This window comes from Adiantum capillus-veneris, chromosome 23 (genome assembly GCF_014529385.1).
Source record: "Adiantum capillus-veneris isolate H3 chromosome 23, ASM1452938v2, whole genome shotgun sequence".
Classification (NCBI taxonomy): Eukaryota; Viridiplantae; Streptophyta; class Polypodiopsida; order Polypodiales; family Pteridaceae; genus Adiantum; species Adiantum capillus-veneris.
This window is the reverse complement of record NC_140953.1, coordinates 18943903-18964422: the sequence shown is the minus strand read 5'-3', so window position 1 is coordinate 18964422 and position 20520 is coordinate 18943903. Positions and strand designations below refer to the sequence as shown.

At 45.4% G+C, this 20520-nt stretch overlaps 1 protein-coding gene across 3 annotated transcripts in view; it reads left to right on the top strand.

The window, feature by feature from the left end:
- Nucleotides 1-1198: 1198 nt before the first annotated feature.
- Nucleotides 1199-20520, top strand: part of LOC147427482 (immunoglobulin) — an 86689-nt gene continuing 67367 nt past the window's right edge. Inside the window, exon 1 of one of the 3 annotated variants that reach the window (XM_086497710.1) lies at nt 1199-1957. In XM_086497710.1, the coding sequence (XP_086353836.1) occupies nt 1642-1957 (316 nt within the window). In that variant the 5' untranslated portion in view covers nt 1199-1641. The remainder of the gene's footprint in view (nt 1958-20520) is intronic. The other 2 variants (XM_086497711.1, XM_086497712.1) reach the window with 2 other exon arrangements.

Genomic DNA, 20520 nt, shown 5'->3' with positions numbered 1-20520 from the left:
GCACATTGTTAAAAGGATCTTTCGCTACTTAAGTGGCACTTTACATCTTGGGTTGTTTTATCCTAAGGGAGGGTCGTTGCCGCTAGATTTGAATGCTTTTTTGAACTCAAATTGGGCTAGTTGTTACGACACATGAGTGCCCACAAGAGGTTTTTGTATCATGCTCGGCAATTGATGCATATTATGGTTGAGCAAGCAGCGAGATACTATGGACACTTCCACTTGTGAGGTTGAGTACATGCTAGCCTTCACAAATATGGTTGCGTGTGTATGGCTCACATGCCTTATGGATGATTTCACTGTTGGACAGGACACTACCAACATCATCTACACTGACTGTCAGAGCGCATTTTCAATTGCGAGGAACCCAATTTTTCATGCTCGTAGAAAACACATTGAGGTGCATTATCACTGTGTTAAGGAGAGACTCTCATAAAGAGGGATCAACCCACACAGGACAACCTTGCATAGAGTAGATGTTTGCATATGAGCATAATATTTGTTAACACAATTTTTGTCATTGTCATGCTTCCTTATCAAAGCATCACCTACACTGGTATCTTTTCTTCTTGGAAGAATCGCTCTCAAGCTTCAATTCACATTCTCAAATGCCAAAAATCTTCAAGCATAACGCAAGATCTAGTCGATCCATTTCGACATACTTATACTAGTACTTTTACCATGTAACATAATAATTATAAGGGGATGAAGACCTAGAACCCCTAGACATACTTTATCTTTAAGTTAAATATAAATAAATTGCCATGATAAGGGCAATCTAGCATGACTACTGAGAGCCAGTTCACATGGTCTGAAGGTTGCGCACTTGTGCGCAATCGACAATCACAATATTTATGCTCACATGAAGTGTAGCCGTTGAGATTAAGAGTATTTTTTCCTGTGCAAACGTGGAAAATAGAGCGTCATGCCAAAACACAGTCTCGTTGTTTTCTGCGGTTGCAAGCTTGCTCCACCTCCAAGACTAGGAGCAGCCTCGCAGCTGGTTCGCCACCAATTGCGCATTTTTTGCCAGGAAATCTTCATTGGACTTAAAATTGTTCGCAACTAGTTGCAAACCAAAGCCTCAAGTGAAGTGGCTCTTAAGGGTAGTGTCCTAAGTGTGAAGGTCTAGCCTTAAAGTTCTACTACAATGCCTTTTGTGCTAGTATTGAATACAACGGATTGATCACATTCTACTGACCATATTGTGAAATCTTGGAAAATTGCTCACACTTTTGTTGTGGACTACCCAACCTGAGAGCGAGAGAGTGTGTCCTCTTCGAAAGTTGCATGTCAGCTAGCCTACAGGAGACGATCATCAAAATGTGCAGAGAGACAGCAGCAGTGTTCTTGTGGCATAGCACCAGCAATGAATTCTCTTGCTCTTAGGTCAAAGGCGAGCAGAATATGCATGGTTGGCTTTGTGGCTCTTCTTCGTTGAGTTTGAGGAGGGGGATCCTTCCCATTGGGCTGGTATTAAAGCTCGCCGTTAACGCTTGTGGATCTGCGTGTACAGATCATGCGTTGTCTAATGTGGATCTCCAGCCCATATTGAACGAGTTCTAGAGTCTGATTTCCACGCATCGTGGATCCTCACAAAATTTCCTTAGCAGGATGGGGGTTGATCCCAGATAGAGCAGCATGTTGGCAAGCATACCTGAGGTCTTTCCCTTCCTGAAGAGGGAGAGGCAGCAGGCAGGAGCTCTCTTGAAAGGTCTCGAGGAGTCGTCTCTTCAACCTCCTTCTGTTAAATTGAGCACTGATAAGCCTGCATACAGGCCTGGTGATACCCTGCTTGCCACTATTGAAGTATCTTGCGATAAGGAACTCCCCTTGCTTTCACCCGCTGAATTCCTTCTGCTGGAGAGCCTTGTTGTTCAGGTCAAAGGGATTGAGAAGCTTGATCCCCAATGGCTGCTCACTCCGGAAGTTCCTCGTGGCTCTAAAGAGCGCCGAGGTGAGTTATATATTGTACATTCAATTTTCAGTACTTTGACTTTTTTTATGTATCATCATGCATCTAGGATCTCAAAAGGTTGACAGCTGGTCAGATAAATGTGACATAACAGGGGTGTCAATAGCACATTGACACTGATAGGACTATAGGGAGCAGAATTTAAAGTAGAAAGATTCTTACATAGCCATTTTACTGTAGGAAAATAGCGATGGCTGGCAGGGGGATGTATTGGTCTCAGTGGGTGCACAACGGTCAAAGGCTGCCCCTTTTGTCTGAGCTTTACCTTCCCTAGTTTCTCTCTTGTATCCTTAAGCGATGTTGTAAGTAGAAAGACGTGGCAGCCCTGAGGTTGAGAGTATTTTCAAGTTACAGAATGAACGGGTAGAAAGGCGTCGTTTTCCATAGCATATACATTTCTCCTATGTACCTTTTAAGTACCGAAAAATACATTTCACTGCTTCCCAATGTGGTTTGCCAGGATTAGATATAAATCTACTGACAACTCCCACTGCATGAGTAATGTCATAGGTCATGTGGCAATCATGGCATACATCAAAGATCCACAAGGTAATGCATAAGGTATCTCCTTCATAGACTTTGCAACTACATCATCTTTTGGGCAATCAGCTTTGCTAAGCTTTGTATGTGGCGATAAAGGCACACCAAGAGGCTTAGCATCAACCATATTAAACCTTTCAAGTACTTTGTCAATGTACTTGTCTTGAGAGAGAAATAACAAGCGTTTCTCTCTATTCCTTCTAATCCGCATGCCCAAAATGTGTTCAGTTGCCCCCAAGTCTTTCGTCGAGAAGGCTGAATTCAACTGCTGTTTAAGAGCATTGACGGTACTCTTATGCTTTCCTGCAATCAGCATATCATCCACATATAAGACTAGCACAATAAGGCTTCCATCATCAACCTTTTTCATGTACAAGTAGTGATCAAAATGACTGCGTTTAAATCCATGGTTGAGCATAAAGGTGTCAAACTTTTTGTAGTGTCTTGGGGCTTGTTTTAGCCCATACAAGCTACGTCTTAGTCTGCATACCAAATGCTCTTTTCTTGGAATGACAAAACCTTCTGGCTTTCCATGTACAACTCCTCATCCAAGTCACCACGAGGAAAAGCATTATTACATCCATTTGATCCAACTCTTAAGTCTGAGGCTAAATTACAAAATGGAAGGAGGAAAGAGCCACACATGTGGCGGATAGTGCCATCTGGGCACATTCTGGACCATGGTAGAAGGGCCTTCGTCGCCAGAGTCGCAGGAAAGCCTCTTTGTGCTCTCGAATACGGTTAGAACTGCCCTGAAGTCTCTCGAACTGACCCCTGAGAGTATGGATCAACTCCAGTCAAAAGTCACGAATAGTCTTTGCCGGTGGGACAGGGCGACGAGCCTTGAAGTTGCGGAAGCAACGGCCCCGCCAAATGAACCAGAGTGTCAGGCCACAAACGACATCTCTCTCTCACTACACCACTCCTGGGGGGTAAGCTCTGTCGTAGGTTGAAGTGTAGGTCGACCCTCGTGGATCACTATCATCCTGTTGGTGGAAGATAGCTCAAACTGGAGCGTAGGGCCCGTGAGGGTGGACCAAGTAGCAGCACCCCAACTGTACTATCACGCTGGGGAAAGAGCTGGCATCAGCCGAAGAACCCAAAGCGAAACCTGCTGTGCCATGGGGCAGTCCCACAGACACTGACACTGACTCTCCAAAGGATGGTCGCAAGCTGCACAGGCTGTCGAAAGGCCACTATATTGTCACGTGCACATCTAACCCTATGTGCATGTGGACAAGCTACTTCATGACAAGGGTTCAATTAGCTTAGCTTAGGAAGTGTTCTGGCACTTTTGTGAGTCTGTTTCCAAACCGTGCATGTCCAGGCACTTAGAGTAGATGCATATCCTCTGGTTGCACACAGCATGATCATCAACATTACCATCAGATTCCATCAGGAGCATTTTACAGTGCACAAAACCTAGTTTCCCTATTTTAGCCATTTTTCACTTATTATTAATAAGTGACTTTGTTGGGAAACTGGGTAGGGAAATTATGGTAAGTCACTATATAAGAAACCTAGCGCTAGCACTTTCTGGCAGAAGAGGCAACAGATACCATCTGAAGAGCACCTTCTCAGCAAGACCGACAAGAGAACACAGCGTTTTCAGCCACGAAAGACCAGCCTGCCCTTTTCAAATGCAGATCAGTCCCAGTGTTTTTCAGCATTGCAGATCAGCCTGGCATTAGCAGATTTCCAGCAGTTTCCCTAGCGTTTTTGCAGATCAGCCCTAGCATTTGCAGTTCCTTGACGACAGATCCGAGATTTGCATCAGCGTTTTCAGTTTTCAGTAGTCAGGTTCCGTACTACAGCCCCCAAACCTCACAGATCTCACCTTCCTGTAGCAGATCCTCGCCGTGCGGTCAGATCAGCTAGCGTTTGCAGATTCAGCCCGCTATACACAGATTTCAGCATCTGCGTTTTCAACGCGTCGTCATCGCATTGTCGTCATCGCCGTCGTCACCAACATAGAGTCAGAATTCAGCAGATACAAGATTTGCAGATTTCAACTCTTAGCGTTTTCAGTTTTCAGCCCGTCTTATCGTCGTCAACATCGTCGGCCAGTCCATTGCATTGTAGAGATTTGTGCAATCAATAGTAGACCGCTCTCGCCATAGAGAGTGGGCCTCGAAGGAGGGTTTGACAACATTCTGGTGTCGTATTCTTCTCTCTCTATCTCTCAGTCTCAGTACCTTCATTCACAGTGTTTATCGACTTTGTTTGTGATCACTTGCACTCTCTCACTAAAGGAACGGAAGGCTCTCCCTTCCGTAAGTAAAAGGAACCCTTGAGCACTGTTCGGAGCACTCATTCTGAGCAAAGTTCAACATTCACTTACGCTGCACCTTACATTGGGTTCATAGCTTTGATAGTGTTCTGTATCACTCAAGGAAAGAACCACAAGATTTTTTTTTTTTTGCTTGTTGCTGTCGCACGTAACCCAAGTTCTCTTGGGTGTGTCGATTCCTAATCGTGTTTTTGAAGAGTGACAGGAAACCCACGAAAAAAGGGCTTGTCCAGTCTCCCCTTGTTTCTCTTTTCACTCATTGAGAGCGGACCGTGCACATAGCGGCCGGCTAATCGACGTGAGGTGGGAAAAAGCAACCTTGGTGTGAGCGCAAGGCCGCCAAGGGGTGCGCCCGCGGGAAAGAGAAGAGCTCGGGTAAGAGAAGATCCTTCTCTAACACAGATTGCAAGCTAAAGAAGAACCTCAAGAACCTCAAGAACCCAAGAACCACAAGAACCCAAGTTCCTCGTGAACTTTAGAACCCAAGACTTCAGTGCATGGTCCTCACTTGAAGCGGAATGGATACTGCGCATGGAGGTGATAAGCATGGAAGTGGCGAAGAAGAATTTTCCCCACCAGGAGGTTTTTCTGACCCTCCCCCCTCCCCATCTACGCCAAGAATTGCACCAAATCCTATGGAGGCTTTGGTCAAGACGATGATGGACATGATGTTACAACAAGAAGCGCAATGCGCTGCCTTGGAGCGCGAGCGTGAAGAAAGAAAAGCAGAATTAGATCACGAGCGCGAAGAAAGAAAAGCAGAAAGAAAGGCCGACTTGGAGTGTGAGTGTGAGCAAGTGCGCTTGGCGGCCGAAGAAAAAAGGGAAAGCCTTGGAGCGTGAGCGTGAGCAAGCGCGCTAAGCGGCCGAAGAAAGAAAGGTAGCTATTGAGCTTGAGCGTGAGCAAACACGCGAAGCCCATTGAGTGGCGGTCGAAGACAGACGAGCAGCCTTGGAGTTAGAGCGTGAAGCACAGAGAGACCAACGCATGCAAGAGTTGGTCCTACAGGTACTCACTTCGAAACCCGAGCCGGCCAAAGATGTTGGTGGTTCATCAAGTGGCGCAAGCCGCGATTCGGACTCCAACAACCCCGCCACCGAGAAATTGACATTCAGTAAGTATGATGGTAAGATGGATGCTAATGTTATTCATTCTTGGTTGCATCAATTTAATGCTTATTTTGCGACAAGAAAGGGAATAGCAAAGTTTTGACGGCAACCATGTATCTTGCTGGTGATGCCATTAATTGGTATTAAGCATGTCAAGAGGAGCAATTGGCTGCGCACCTAGAGAGAGCCGAGGTCGGCGTGCCCCTTTCTTTCAGTTGGGCCGACTTCCAAGACAAGCTCAAGGCGCGGTCATCACATGCACATCTTGTCACGTGACACATCCAACCCTATGTGTCCGTGGACAAGCTACAACATGATCAGGGTTCAGTCAGTCCAGTCAGTCTAGATTAGAAGTGATCTGGCACTTTTTGTGAGTCTATTCGTAGACCGTGCATGCCCAGTCACTTAGCATAGATGCATATCCTCTGGTTTCACACAGCATGATCATCAGTAATCCCATCAGAATCCATTAGAATCAGTTAGGGGATTTTTCTAGTGATTTTAGCCTATTTTCCCTATTTTTGACATTTTCCACTTATTATTTAAGTGACTTCCCAACAAAAGTAGGTAGGGCAATTTTGCTAAGAAAATATATAAGCAAACCCAAGTTAGCACTCAATGGCAGAAGAGGCAGCAGGAGCTCCATGCTCAACAGGCAACTTCTCCGCAAAACCCTCCCCGGCAGGAGACTTAGCGTTCAGCCAAGGACAACCTAGCGTTTTCTCCATTGCAGATCAGCCCTAGCGTTTTGCATTGCAGACCAACCCGGCGACAGCCAGACACAGCAGATCAGCCTCGCGTTTTTGCATTTGCAGAATCCCGACGACAGAAGGACCAAAATTCAGCCCTAGCGTTTTTGGTTGCAGATCAGCCCCGGCGTTTTGCACCTTTACCGCGACGGAAAGTCAAGGAACATCAGCGTTTTCAGTTTTCAGCAGTTAGTACCCGCAGATCAAGTCCCGAACCTCGCAAATCTCACCTTCCCGCAACAGTTCCTCGCCGTATGGTCAGTTTCCGCAAGGTTTACAGTTTCAGCCCGGAAAACACAGATTTCAGCATCTGTGTTTTCAGCGCGTCGTCATCACATCATCGCCATCGACATCGTCACCGACATAGAGTCAGAATTCAGCAGATAGAAGATTTGCAGATTTCAGCCCATAGCGTTTTTGGACACAGTAGAAAGATTGCAGATTTCAGCCCTTAGGTCGACTTCGTCATCATCGTCGTCATCGTCGACATAGCCTAGACTTGAGAGATCGAGAAGATCGAGCAAGGTGTGATGTACCACATAATAGCCAAGAACACCTGGTTGGTCACTGCAACTCTGTCTGCCAAAGAGAGCTGTGCCTAACTCCAATGTAGCAACTTCTCCTGATGGACAGGAGGAGGGTAGCAGTCTGCTGCTTAGGGGACAAGTCCAGGCCAACCTGACAACCCAAGTAGCAAACTGCAGTCCTTGGGGGAATCCATCTGAAACCCTCCCCTGGTGACCAATCAGGTGTAGGAGCATTGCCAACCTAGAAAGCAACTATCTCCCTCTAGTTGATCAGTGCGCCTGATGCACAATAGAACACCTCAAGAGCCTGCTGACACCTGTGCACATGGGCCTCTTGGCCCTCCATGGCCCTCCAAGTACAAGGCTGAGTCGTCGGTAAACTCAGCGTCAAGAAGCTCATCTGCCCTAATAGGGAGCTCAAGACCACGCAGATCAGCGTGTTGAGAAGTCAAAAATCTGCTCATTACCCCAACATAGAACAGAAAGAGGAAGGGGGCAAGAGGGCAACCTTGTCTGACTGAACGCGTGAGCAAGAAGCGCTCCCCTCTTCCCCCTGCCAAGAGCACCTGACTGTGTGCACGCCTATAGAGCTGACATACCTCTCATCCAAGCATCTGTGAAAACCATCTTGCGTAGAGTGCCCTCTAGGAAGTCCCAGTCAACTCTGTCATTGGCCTTCTCAAAATTGAGAAGGAGCATCATCAAATCCTCTCCTCGGAGACGCGCGAGGGCAGACACCTCCCAAAAAGTGAAGTTGTTGTCAAGGGTACTACGCTCCTTGCCAAACCTGTCTGGGTCCCATGTATAATACTCTCTAGTAGTGGCTGGATCCTCAAGCTCAGAGCTTTTGCTAGAATTTTGTAGGATGAGTTGAGGGTGGTAATGGGTCGCCACTGTCGAATCTCATCCAAGGAGCCTCCCTCCTTGGGAATTAGGTAGATCAAGCCCTCACTCATGCTGTCAGGCATCTCGCCAGTGTGCAAAACGTACTGGAATGTGCTGCAAAGATCTGAACCAAGGAAGTCCCAATACTCCAAGAAAAAGCTGGGAGTCAAACCATCCTCCCTTGGACAACTACCTTGGGGGAGTGCTCTGAGGGCCTCATAGAGCTCCTCTTGTTGGAGAGGAAGCTCAAGTCTCTACCGCATCTCCTCGGTAATAAGGCGAGGCATCTGTGCCCAAACCTGCTCTTTGCATGCATCCTGGCCTTTGACTCATAGTCATAGGGGACGCTCTTTTTCGGGCTTCCTGTCCCCACTTGTCGTCCCGCCCTCTTTTTTACACTAAAAATCCATTTGAGCCCTGTCCCCCGTTCCCTGTTCCCCGTCTCGAAATGCATCCCTTGTGACTATGCTTTGACTGAGGCTCAGCTAACAATAGATCAATGCTTAAGCTTACCATCTTCTTCATCTTAATTACTATGCTAGTATGCTATGCTAACCAAGAAGAGTGATGATAAGTGAGGAACTATTTCTTTCTCCTATAGATGATTCTTATTCCTCTTCCCTACCCTCATTCCCTGCTAGCTCTCTCCACCTTCGAAGATGTTTGAGGCCTTGGGACTGAGACTTGGGATAGTTAATTATTTTTGCAAAGTTTATGTTATGCTCATGATGCATGAATCTTTCCATCTTCATAGCATCACCAAGGTCACAAGGAACACAAAGATTGTATTGTAATAAGTCTCTCTTTGGGAGAATCTATAATACAAACGCCTTTTGGAGGTGGGACCAGCTCCAAGTAAATCCGGTCCTCAACTATTGTCGTGTTCTTTAATACTCTCTCTCTCTTGAAAAAGTATTAGTCAGTAGCAACTGCACGCATATCCTCAGGCTCTGAAGCAACCGATCCGTCAGATCTCCTCAACTGACTAACACTGGTGTGCGCATGGCGTGGCCACTGTCCCCACTATCTCAAAAAACTCCAGTAACTGTCACCCACATGGGTCTATTGAGATGCCTGTCGATGGAAGGCAAACTCATGACGTCGCTCCTCAATGCTAGTCAACTCCTGCCTAGCATGCTGCATCTGCTCCTTCAACCATGGACTGTCTGGATGTTGCTCCGGCATCCTATGTAAGGAAACAATGCCCCGTCGAAGACGCTGCCCCTCCTTGGTTGTAGCCAAGCGAGTTGCAGACTCTTGAAGGAAGAAGCGACTAAGCTCTGTCAGTCCAGAGGCCACTCTACCATTAGGGGTGTCCTGCGTGTCCAGACTCTCTGTCCAAAGTGCCTCCACTCGCTCTCTAAACTTTGAATCCAACAAGATCCTATTGGGGATGCGTAGCATCGCACCCCCTCCTCCTTTGTCTGTCTGTCACAGTGAGGATCACTGGCGCGTGGTTGAAAAAAGTAGTCCTTGCCAGGATGCAGACAGATCCCCCCATGTCACAAATGTGGTCACTAGCGTAGAAGTGATCTATCCGAGATAGATTCACTCCACCTACCTTGCGGTCAGAGCGAGAGAAAGACAGGCTGTCTGGGTGTCTCACAAAACTTGAGTGTTGCCAAACATCAGAAACCCTCATAGTCATACATAGCCACTCCCAAGCTGCCAACTCAGCCCCGTGCACTGTAGCATGGCCACCTCCAATCCTGTCAGAGGGGTCCTCCAACATGTTGAAGTCCCCCCCAACACACCATTGATCTGCATTCGGCAAAGACTCAACAACATGAGACCAAAAGTCTGCTAGTGCACTTGCCACATTGGGCGCATATATGTTCAGGAACCCATGAGACAATCTTGAATCTGCATAGTAATCCACTGAGCTCTGCCCGGCACAGTAATACCTCTACCCACAATCGCCTACTGCCAAGAATCCGCAATAGTCATACATACCCTCCTTGGATACCTCCAGTGAAGGAAGAGAGGGGTTGGCGATGGATGCAAAGAAGCCCACGATCAGAGAGAGAGAGAGAGAGCGTGAGCGCTGTTACAGAGAGAGAGAGAGAGAGAGAGAGAGAGAGAGAGAGAGAGAGAGAGAGAGAGAGAGAGAGAGAAGATTTCTTGCTGGTTTCGTGTGCTTGATAAGGCACACACTCAAAAGCCTTGGGTTTTTTATGTGGGTACATTTTGAGGGTCACTTAAGTGACCCTAGGGGTGGTTCACACCCAAGGTATAAAAGAATGAAGAAATACATATGAGAGGTGTCCAAAAGGGCCTTTAGACCCAACAACCTTCCACTTAAAGGCCCGATGTGGTACCTTTAAGAAACTCCCACTAAGTGTAAGCAATGCTGATGTTGTGTCTTAGCAAGACACTTAGTGAGAACATCTGTAGGGTTATTCTGTGTCTTGACCTTTGTCAGTGTGACAAGGCCATCATCCAATACCTGTTGAATAAAATGGTACCGCACATCAATGTGTTTGGTACAAGCATGGAACATGGCATTCTTGGCCAGGCATACATCACTCTGACTAGCACAACCAAGCACTGGAGCATATGTAGGAAGACCAAAGTCTCTGACCAACCTGCCAAGCCAAATAGCTTCCTTAGAAGCCACTGTGGCTGAATATATGTAGTGCTCAGTGCCACAATCTTCTGTAACCTTGAACACCATGAAATAGCACCTCTAGCAAGTGTGAATACATACCCACTGGTAGACTTTCTAGTGTCAAGATCACTTGCCATGTCCGAATCACAAAATCCCCGCAATGATAGTGTACCCTTGCCATAACATATACATGTGTCCAGTGTACCTTTTAAGTACCTGAATATGCTCTTCACTGCTTCCCAATGTGGTTTGCCAGGATTAGACATAAACCTGCTAACAACTTCCACTGCATAAGCAATGTCTGTTGTGTAGCAACCATGGCATACATCAATGAACCACAAGCTGAAGCATAAGGAATGCTTTTCATAGCATGAGCAGCTACATCATCTTTTGGGCAATCAAGCTTGCTAAGCTTTGTGTGCGGTGGTAAAGGCACACCAAGAGGCTTAGCAGCAGCCATATTAAATCTCTCAAGCACTTTTTTGATGTACTTGTCTTGAGAAAGGAATAAAAGACACTTCTTTCTATCCCTCGTAATATGCATACCCAAAATATGTTCAATTGTGCCCAAATCTTTCATCGAGAAAGCTGAATTCAGCTCCTTTTTCAAAGCATTCAAAGTCTCCTTATGCTTGCCAGCAATCAACATGTCATCCATATATAGGACTAGCACATTAAGACTACCATTAGGAGCCTTTTAAGTGTAAAGACAGTGATCTGCTTGACTGCGTTTGAAACCATGATTGAGCATAAAAGTATCAAACTTCTTGTACCACTGTCTAGGGGCTTGTTTCAGCCCATACAAGCTGCGTTTTAGTTTGCATACCAAATGCTCTTTCTCTGGAATGACAAAGCCCTTAGGCTGCAATATATACAACTCCTCATCCAAGTCACCATGTAAGAAAGCAGTGATCACATCCATTTGATCAAGCTCCAAATCCAAGATAGCATATAGAGCAAACAACACACGGAGAGTAGACATCTTTACTACAGGCGAGAAGATTTCCTTGAAGTCAATGCCTTGTGAGCTTTCCTACCTTTGGGCCAATGCACAAGCGCCCTGGAATGACAAAGCCCTTAGGCTGCAGCATATACAACTCCTCATCCAAGTCACCATGTAAGAAAGCAGTGATCACATCCATTTGATCAAGCTCCAAATCCAAGATAGCACATAGAGCAAACAACACACGGAGAGTAAACATCTTTACTACAGGTGAGAAGATTTCCTGGAAGTCAATGCCTTCCTTCTGTGCATAACCCTTAGCAACTAAACGCGCTTTGTATTTGGGTTTATCATCAACACATTTGATCTTATAAACCCACTTGTTAGGAATAGCTTTCCTACCTTTGGGCTAATGCACAAGCTCCCATGTATTATTTGCATACAATGATTGCATCTCAGATTTCATAGCAAGCTCCCACTTACTTTTGTCTTCACAAGACTCGGCTTCTTTGTATGTAAGAGGCTCTCCCTCATCAGTCAACAAAATACAATCCAAAGATGGCTGAAACCTCTCTGGTTGACGTCTCTGACGCGTAGATCTCCTCACCCAATGATCTACATTAGCAGGTAAAGGGTCTACATCGGGAATGATTCCGTTATCATTTAGCGGCTGATTTTCAGCATTAATACCCTGCTGTAAATCATTTTCAGCCTGTTGGTCATTGTGCTCTACCCCATTTTGTGCATCTATTTGTTGTCCATTCTCTTTTGGCTGTTACACAAATGGTTGTTGCTCATTTTTCAGCATCAATATGCACCATATTTTCAGCCAAAGATGGTTTTATGACTGGCTGGTCATTATGAAATTTGACCCTCTTTTTGTCATGGTCTACATGTGTAGCAATGACATAGCATTTTGTAGCAATTTAGCCTCATTAAATACTACATCTCGGCTGCGTACTACTTTCCTGTAATTAGATAGCCATACTGTATAACCCATCTCACCCTCATCTCCATAACCCATGAAGATGCCTCTGATGGATTTCATGTCTAGCTTAGTCTTTTGATCTACAAGCACATGCACAAACGCCTCGCAACCAAAAACACGCAAATGGTCTAATGAAGCAGGTTTGCCATCAAGGATGCCATTGTCCAAAGCACGATTTGGAGAACGGTTGCATACATGGACTGCAATTTTCAAAGCCTCTCCCCAAAATTCTTGTGGAAGATTAGCTGTAGACAACATGCAACGTATCCTCTCACAAATTGTTATACCTCTCAGCCACGCCATTAGATGATGGATTAAAGGGGCTGTTGATTCCCTTTTAATACCATGCATCTCACAAAAAATATTAAACTCACGTGATACATACTCTCCCCCATTATCTGTTCTTACGGCCTTTAACTTAAGACCCTTCTGTGTGGTCACAAAAGCATGAAATCTTTTAAAAGCATCAAGAACATCACTCTTGTTTTTAAGTACATACACCCAGGTCTTTCTACTGAAATGATCAATGAAAGATACAAAATAACGTGCATCACCATGTGAACTCACAGCCATAGTGCAAACATTTGAATGTACTAAATCAAGAGCATGCAACTTTTTAGAGACACTAGGCGAATAAGAGAACTTCACTTGTTTTCCATAGATAGAATCTTTACAAAATTCAAGGCGAGGACCTTTTACGTCAAATCTCCCAAGAGAGGAGAGAACCTGTAGTCCTTTCTCACTCATATGGTCAAGTCTCTTATGCCAAAGTTCCATTGGACAATGAACTTCAGCTATAGCAACAAACTTGCCAGGGAAGGCCTTGCAATGCAAATAGTATAAAGTTCCCTTTTTACTACCCTTTACAATCAGCATAGAACCCTTTTGTATTTTCCAAAAGCCACCACCAAAAGTAGCGAAGTAGCCTTTTACATCAAGCTGCCCAACTGATAGCAAACTTTTCTTAATGCCTGGCACATACCTAACATCATGCAAAACAAGTTCTTGGCCATTTTCAAGAGCCAAGTGAATGGTGCCAACACCCTCAATGTCACATGCATAGTTGTTACCCAAGTAAACTTTACCGAGGCTACCTGCAGTGTATGTGGCAAAAGACTCCAAAGAGGGAGTTACATGAAATGAGGCACCACTGTCTACTATCTAAGACTAGACTGCCCATCATGTGCTGAAAGCAAAGCGTCAATAAGATCTGGCTTTGTGATGTACATATCACTTGCCATAGCCACAACCTCATCAAAAGTACTCGAAGCTACGACAAGCGCTTCGTCTACGTCAGCAATTTCCTCTATGACCACATTGGAGGCCACATTGGCCTTGCCAACATCCTTAGAAGAAGAAGAGGTGTCATCATCACCTTTAGCATCTTTTGCATCCTTCTTCTTCTTACCCTGCCGCTGCTGCTTCTTCCTCTCAAGCTCTTGCTTGTAAAACCTGCAATCGGGCTTTTTATGCCCTTTGCGTCCACATTGATAGCAAGTTATGTCTTGAGATTTTCCCTTGCTCTTACTCCTGCTCTTGCCCCTATTGGCCACATGGTTCTTTTTCTCTGACGTGCTCCTTACATGATAAGCTGTGCCACTGCCTTCATCACTTGCTTTCCTCCTAATCTCCTCATTGAGAATGGAGCCTCTTACACCATCATAGGTTAAGGCAGCATTGTTTGACAATGACACAACAAGCGCTTTCCAACTGTCAGGCAAAGTCATCAAAAGAAAGATAGCTTTCAACTTGTCATCAAATGGCTGCAGCCCTGAATCCTGAAGCTGACTCAAAACACCTGTAAACGCATTCAAATGCTCAGATGCAGGCTTTGCCTCATCTAATTCCATGTTTACAAGTTTCCGCATGAGATGAACTTGATTCATAGGAGTTTTGTTCTCATACGAACTAGTCAACTTCTGCCAGATAGCATATGCAGTGTCAAGACGCTTAATGTCAGTAAGCACATCATCTGACACTGCCATTTTGATATATGCAATAGCCTTTTTATTCAGCTTTGCCCAATCTGCATCTGACAAGCTTTCAGGTTTAGTTGCGAGCAATGCATCTTCGCAATCTTTAAGGAATAGAATGCCTTGCATTCTTTCCTTCCACAAATCAAAACCTGCGCCATCAAATCTTTTGATTTCCATCAAAGATTTTGACTCACTGCTACTGGTAGATGTATTTGAAGCCATTTCGGTGCAAAATAGACAAAAAATTCACTGCTGTAATTTTATAACAGCAGGCTGCAAGTTGTAATTTTAGCCTCTTACAAGCTAAGAAAACACTGTAAAAGTGCAAGGGAACGTAGCAATGTGTTATAAACACTTTATCCAAAGTGTACAACAATAAAAGAGGTAAATTTCAGTAATAAATACTGAAATTTCAGCATACACATAAAGCATACATTATGTGCATGAATGCTCCCACTTCAGCAGTAAAACCAAAGTGCATTTGCAACAACCTCAAGCCTGCAATTGAGGTAAAAGCTGCTGCAAAATGTATTTTCAGCAATACATAGACTCAATCACATAAACTTCCTGAATATGTGAAAGAAGTCTCAAACTCTGCTCAATTGGACCGTAAATTGTAATACATGCTACAAATTGTCCAGAATTGCATCACATTTGCAAAAGCCCCAAAAGTTACTGTGCAATTTTCTGAAATCTCTGAAAAATCAGCAAAAAGCCCTAAATTTTCCAACTCGAGTCCCCGAAATTTCTCGGGGGAGAGGAGAAGCGGGGTGGGGCGGCAGAGACATGGGGGGGGCGAGGTGGGGAGAGAGCGGTAGCAGAGGGCGGGGGAGGGCATGAGGAGGAGGAGGGGAGATCGGAAGGCGGAGCGGCTGGCGAGGGTGAAGCGGAGGTGGAGGCTGGCGAAGGGGGCTCCTCCTGCTCAAGAGGACCAAAGCGGTTCCCCGTGGGAACCCACTGCTGCTGAGTAGGCACCTGGGGGCCACTCTGAGTGCTAGGCTGTCGCTGTGGCCCCTGGCGTCGACGGCCACGGGCCTGCTGCCACCCCTGAAACCGGCCTGTTCAATCCAAAAAGGGCGGTAGACTTTACTTTAAACCTTGATTTAGCTTTCACCCATTATTAGTCGTCTATTTTACCTGTACTTTCAAGACACAACAAAGGGGAGAGGGATACAGGCTGCTAGATTGCACCTGTATGAGTAGACGGACACCAGATTGGCCCCTAACTTAGGCGCCCCTTTCGGTATTTCTTTATTATTTAAAAGAGGGAATAAACGCTGTGGTTCCTACAAGCTGCCCCGCACAAACTCGGCTGAATTTCCACTGTTCCAGCCCGATTTCGGCAGCATAACTGTACTAGAACCCTTCACGGTCAGTATTCCCACGCATTGACCGACTTTCCCGACGCATACGGGCACTTTGCAAAACCTGGCGAGAATCTGCAGCACGCTGAATTCTCTGTTTTCAGCCCTGAAAATGCGCCAGATCACCTGTACAGCGGTCCCCTTGCGTCCCCGAACCTCCTGGGGGTATTAGGGTCCGTTTAGGGCCAAAACCCTAAACCTGCAAAAATACACAGCAGGCTGTAATTCACTGTTTCGGGCTCCGTTCCGTGTGCCGGTCGCATCCCTAGCAAGTCCTCGAGCTCCCGCACCTGTAGGGCTACTTGCCCTTTGAATCGGACGAGATTTCTGGCGTGAAACCTCTCCGAATTCACCTGTACCTGCGGGGGGATTAGCCGCTAGCTAATCTAGTACCTGTGCAAGAGGCTCTTGCCTCGGCAATCGCGCATGAACCCACACAACTGTACATTGGTCAAATGAAGAGCCCACTAGAGGGGCATAACATACTGCCAAAGGGGAGAGAGAGGGCAGTGCGTAGCGTGCAGGGCATCACTCCTGGCACCGCACTGTACATAGGAGGGAAAGCAAGCACTCCATAGCTCTTAACCTGTGACAGAGACTTGCAAAATGAGCCTCCCAACTATAAATCACGTTTTTGCCTTCTCTATAAGTAGTAAACTGGCCTCAAAGTGCCAAGTGTCACTCATTTGTGCATTTTCCCGCTTTAGACCCTCGGGTCTAAAAATATCTCACCTGCAGCCTCTGTTGACTTGGCCACAGAGTAACAAAATGATCCCCATGTCAAACTGCACGTAATGACGCGAAGACATTTTCAGGTCCCAAAATAGCAGTTCCCTAAATTTTAGGAGATGCTACCATTGTATCTTTCTAGGTCATCCGACCCTCTTTGTACACTGCGGCCACATCCAGAACTGAAATGTAGCCTCTGTAGCAAAGGATTCCACTTTGGCTAGTCAATGACCCCACTTGGCTAACCATAGTCCTTGTCCAACCTTAGTGCTCTCTTGCCCTCAGGCCCGGACTCCCTCTGGACAGTTCCACACTAGCTATGCAATGCAGGGCAGTTAGATTTCCCGAGGGGTGTTTCCAAAAAGTGAAAGTAAATAGATAATAAGAAAGAAATCAACAAAAAGGATAGATAGTAGTCACACACTGGTGACATACCCCCCTCTTGAAATCTCAAACGTCCTCGTTTGCATCTATGTCGTACAAGCTCCTAGTCAACATTGATGTATTCAACACCTGTCGACACATGTACGACACATACATGCTCATTGTCAACCCTGGTGTATTCAACACCTCGTCGACTCATGTATTGCCTGCGTGTGAACCCTGTCCCAATGACATAGTGGTAGCTTCACACTCTGCCATTGCTTTGAGTCACTAACTTTCCAATGACAAAATGGTAGCTGCACATTTTGCCATTGTCTTATAGTACACGTTGGATCCCGTAACACTTTCGAGCATACCCAAACCGACAGTTTAAGAATGCAGTTACACATGTACTCCTGAATAGAAGCAACCATTGTATCCTTGACAAACTGACAAGAAATACTCACTTCTATAGCACTAACCAAACTTTTGGACATTCCATAAGAGCAATTGCCAAACTGACAATCTGTACAGCTCTAACATTCATGTAACAGGTATTTGATTTGAGCTCACTTTAAATACCATGTACATCATTTGTTTCAGAAGCCATTGTCACACTGACAATTCATGTAGCTTTGAAACTCAAGGGGTCAAGGTAGGTTGCAAATCGAAGGCTTCCAGGTAAAGTGATAACACAGTTGGTGACTCTGCAAGTTCACCGTCTTCCATCCACTTAGCATCCATTGGTGGATAGTTTCTGAACTTTACCAAGTAACGCCTAGTAACCTTGCCTTTCACTTTCCTTTCTTTGTGTGCCAAAATCTGTTCAGGGACCAAGATCTCGTCAAGTTCCTCGACTTCCGGCTGATCTTCAGCTGGCATATCTTCTGGCACATCACCCACATAGGGTCTGAGAAGACTCACATGAAACGCATTGTGAATCTTCCAACTGTCAGGCAATTTCAGCCTATATGCAACATCACTGATTATGTCGCATACTTGAAAAGGCCCATAGTAACGCATGCTGAGCTTTGGAAACAGTCTTTCCTTGCCCTTCATCTTCTTTAACCTTGCCTTTTCAAAGCGTAAAAGCACCCAATCACCAAGTGAATATACCACTTCACGACGGTGACGATCAGCTGCTTTCTTTTGCTTTGCCTGAGTCCTTTCTAAGGCCACTTTGACCTTCTTGTACATTTCATCCATGTCTTGAACATACTTATCTGCTTCAAATATCTTGTCCTTTGTATGCAGTATGGGAGGAACTTTCTTGCCACCTTCAACTATCTCAAAAGGTGCCTTGCCAGTTGATGAATGCACTGTATTATTGTATGCATACTCCACCAATGGCAAATATTGCTCCCATTTTCCTTTATGCTCTGACACATAGCACTTCAGCAGATCTAGGACAGTAGAATTTGCCTCTTCTGACTGCCCATCTGTTTGAGGATGAAATGACGAAGAGAATTTGAGCGTGGTGCCCATATTCTCAAACAAGCCTCTCCAGAACAAACTTGTCATGCGTGGATCACGGTCGCTAATAATCGACTGTGGCATGCCATGATACTTGAAAATATTGCTCATAAACAAGCGTGCCATCTGATCTGGCTTTATCTTCTTCCTGACAGGAATAAAATGAGCCTGTTTGCTGAATCTGCAAATAATGGTCCAAATACCATCATTTCCTGTCTGCGTTTTCGGAAGATCAAAGATAAAATCCATAGCAATACTTTCCCATGGTTTATCTGGAATAGGTAGTGGTTGCAATAACCCTGGTGCCTTTTGCCTGTCAAACTTGACCTTTTGGCATATTAGGCATTCTCGCACAAAGGCATCCACATCCCTTCTCAATGTAGGCCAATAGAAGAATGTCTCAACCGCTTTAACTGTAGCATCGATACCACGATGCCCTGCATACGGTGGGACATGACTCTCTTCCATAACTTTGCGTCGCAATGGCTTTGTGACACACAATCTGCCATGCATCATCATGAACCCGTCTTTAAGAAGATAGTGTTCATGACGTTGTCCATCCATTAGTTGCTCGAAGACCCTTGCAAAATCTTCATCATTTGCATACTGTTCTCTCATATCATCAAGTTCAAGATGATAAGGAATCGACACAGCTGAAATTTGTGGCTTCCTTGACAAGGCATCAGCCACAACGTTCTTCTTGCCTTCTACATGCACAATCTGAAAATGGAACATGGACAAGATATTTGCCCATCGCATATGCTTCTCAGATAACTTTGTCTGTGTCAAGAAGTATCGCAAGGTCTGATGGTCCGTTTGGACAACAAAGTCTGCACCTAGCAGGTAGTGTTTCCAACTTAAGAGCGCATGAATCACAGCCAGTAACTCTTTCTCATAGACCTGCATGGTCATCTCTGGCCCTTGCAAAATTCTGCTCTCATAGGCTACTACCCTGCCATCTTGCATTAGCACAGCACCAATGCTACTACCGCAGGCGTCGCACTGGACCACAAATGACTTCCTAAGATCTGGCAACACAATGACTGGATCTGAAGTCATCTTTTCCTTTAAGAGATTAAAAGCTGAAATCTCTTTCTGTGTCCGTCTAAAGGTGACTGCCTTCTTTTGAAGAGCATGTAAAGGTGAAGCAATCTCAGCGAAATTTCGGATAAACCTTCTGTAATAGGAGCATAGTCCCAAAAAGCTTCGGACATCATGCACCGTCTTCAAATTTGGCCATGACTTGATCGCTTCGACTTTTGCAGGATCCATTCTGACACCATCCTTTGAGACAATGTGTCCCAGAAAGTGAATCTCTTCCAGAAAAAACTCACTTTTCTTTGCATTGATGAGCAACCTATGACTGCGTAGCTCTTTGAACACAATGGCCAAGTGATGCCTATGCTCCTCTTCATTCTTGGAGTAGACTATCATGTCATCAAAGAATGTACCAACAAACTGCTGGTGTGGACGGAAAATTCTGTCCATCATCCTATTGAACGTAGCAGGAGCATTTGTGAGACCAAAGGGCATCACTAAAAATTCGTAAAGGCCAAACGTTGTTCTAAAAGCAGTCTTGTGCACATCCTCTGATCTAATGCGGATCTGATGGTACCCACTCTTTAGATCTATCCTGCTAAACATAGCTGCTCCTTCTAATTTGTCCATAATATCATCAATTCTAGGTATAGGAAACCTATTCTTGATGGTATTCTTGTTTAGTGCACGGTAGTCGATGCACATACGCCATGAGCCATCCTTTTTCTGCACCAACAACACTGGAGAACAGAATGGAGATGAACTGGGCTGAATCAGCCCCTTTTCTAACAGCTCCTGTACTTGGCCCATTATCTCTTTCTGCTGAGCCGCACTAACCCTGTACGGAGGCTTATTTGGTGGGCTACTGCCTGGCACCAAATCTATCGCATGGTCCTCGGGTCTCTCTGGCGGTAATTGAGACGGTAATGAATCGGAAAAACAGTCACTATACTGTTGTAAAAA